General features: G+C 39.3%; 1 protein-coding gene across 1 annotated transcript in view; it reads left to right on the top strand.

Moving 5' to 3' along the window:
- LOC107574459 (uncharacterized) overlaps positions 1-537 on the top strand; it is an 8,596-nt gene extending 8,059 nt beyond the window's left edge. The window contains exon 4 of the mRNA XM_016260892.1: positions 229-537. Coding sequence (XP_016116378.1) covers positions 229-537 — 309 coding nt within the window. The remainder of the gene's footprint in view (positions 1-228) is intronic.
- Positions 538-1,308: the final 771 nt, after the last annotated feature.

Below are 1,308 nucleotides of genomic sequence, written 5' to 3'. Positions count from 1 at the left end.
AAATATTGTTTGTTTTGATGCCTTTTGCAAGACATTGCATTGTTTCATGCTTTTCATCTTGAGAAAGATCTTTCTTCCTCACCATATTCCATAAGAACTGTGACTAGCTTAATAATGTGGATAGAAGATTGAGGTCACTGCAAGCATTGGCATTTTTCAAAAAATTACTACCCCTCATATTTCTTGTTCATGTGTTAAATACATATTCATCTTGTTTTCTGTCTTTAGGACATGGAAGAAGATCTTTTACAGAGTGCCATTGAGAAGACCACCATGGGCATCTTCGTGATAAAGGACACTGCAGACAATGAAGCCCATGATGTGGGAATTGTGCTAGAGGGTGTGGCAGTGCTTCAGGACCTTGACAGTGTGACTTTTGCAACGTCAATGTTGTTCGGTCTAATTTATGCTCTTAACCTGCAGTGCCCCACAAAGTTGCGTTTTACTTTTGAAATTCTGCAAAAGCGCATCATGGAGTTGGATGTAGGTGAACTCTCTATCAAGGCCCAAAATCTAAAATCTAAACTCCATCAGTGAGATGGACCGCTTTTTGAATGACTGCTGAGACTATAAACGTTCAACCCAAGAAAATTCCAGCAGCCTTCATGCAAGACACCACTGCAGAGGGTAAACAGTTGTTTAGACGGTTCCACTTTGCCTACTCTTGTTTCTTTATCCCTTTTTGTCTGAATTTGGCCCTTCTTTGGACTGGCTCAAAAGTTTATTGATTAGAGAGCTGAATCTATGACACATCAGGGTGTCCGCGGGTCCTTAAAAAGTCTTAATTTCTTAAATAACGTTTTCCTAATATAACGCCTTAAAAAGTCTTAAAATGTCTTAAATTCGGATTCGATGGGTCTTAATTATTTTTGGTCTCATTACCGCTAAAATATCTTCAGTCTGTCGGACCTAACGACTTTACAATCATTGGACAGACCCGCTGTAAATTACTGCGTCATCAGAGAGAACTGCAGAATACAAGCTCGCGCTGAGGCTCACTCTGTTTGTCTCGAGACTCTCGAGACTTCAGAACAAATGAGCGTGACCGCACACAAACTCAGAAGAAACACACTGAGGTAAAATTCAGAATGTTTAGTTTATTCATAACATGATATAGTTAACACCATGACAAGTGAGCTATTTTGCTCAATATTCTCACGACGCAAAAAAACATTCAAGACACCTTCAGAGTGCATGCATTACGTGAAGTCTAGTGCGCTCTTTCACTGCATGATTCAGTCTATTAAAATACATTCAGAATGATCACAAATTCAAGAGATGGGGGCAGAAAATGTGTATATTTATACC

This window comes from Sinocyclocheilus grahami, unplaced genomic scaffold (assembly GCF_001515645.1).
Source record: "Sinocyclocheilus grahami isolate Dianchi unplaced genomic scaffold, SAMN03320097.WGS_v1.1 scaffold2238.1, whole genome shotgun sequence".
Lineage (NCBI taxonomy): Eukaryota > Metazoa > Chordata > Actinopteri > Cypriniformes > Cyprinidae > Sinocyclocheilus > Sinocyclocheilus grahami.
This window is presented reverse-complemented; position numbering and strand designations above follow the sequence as displayed.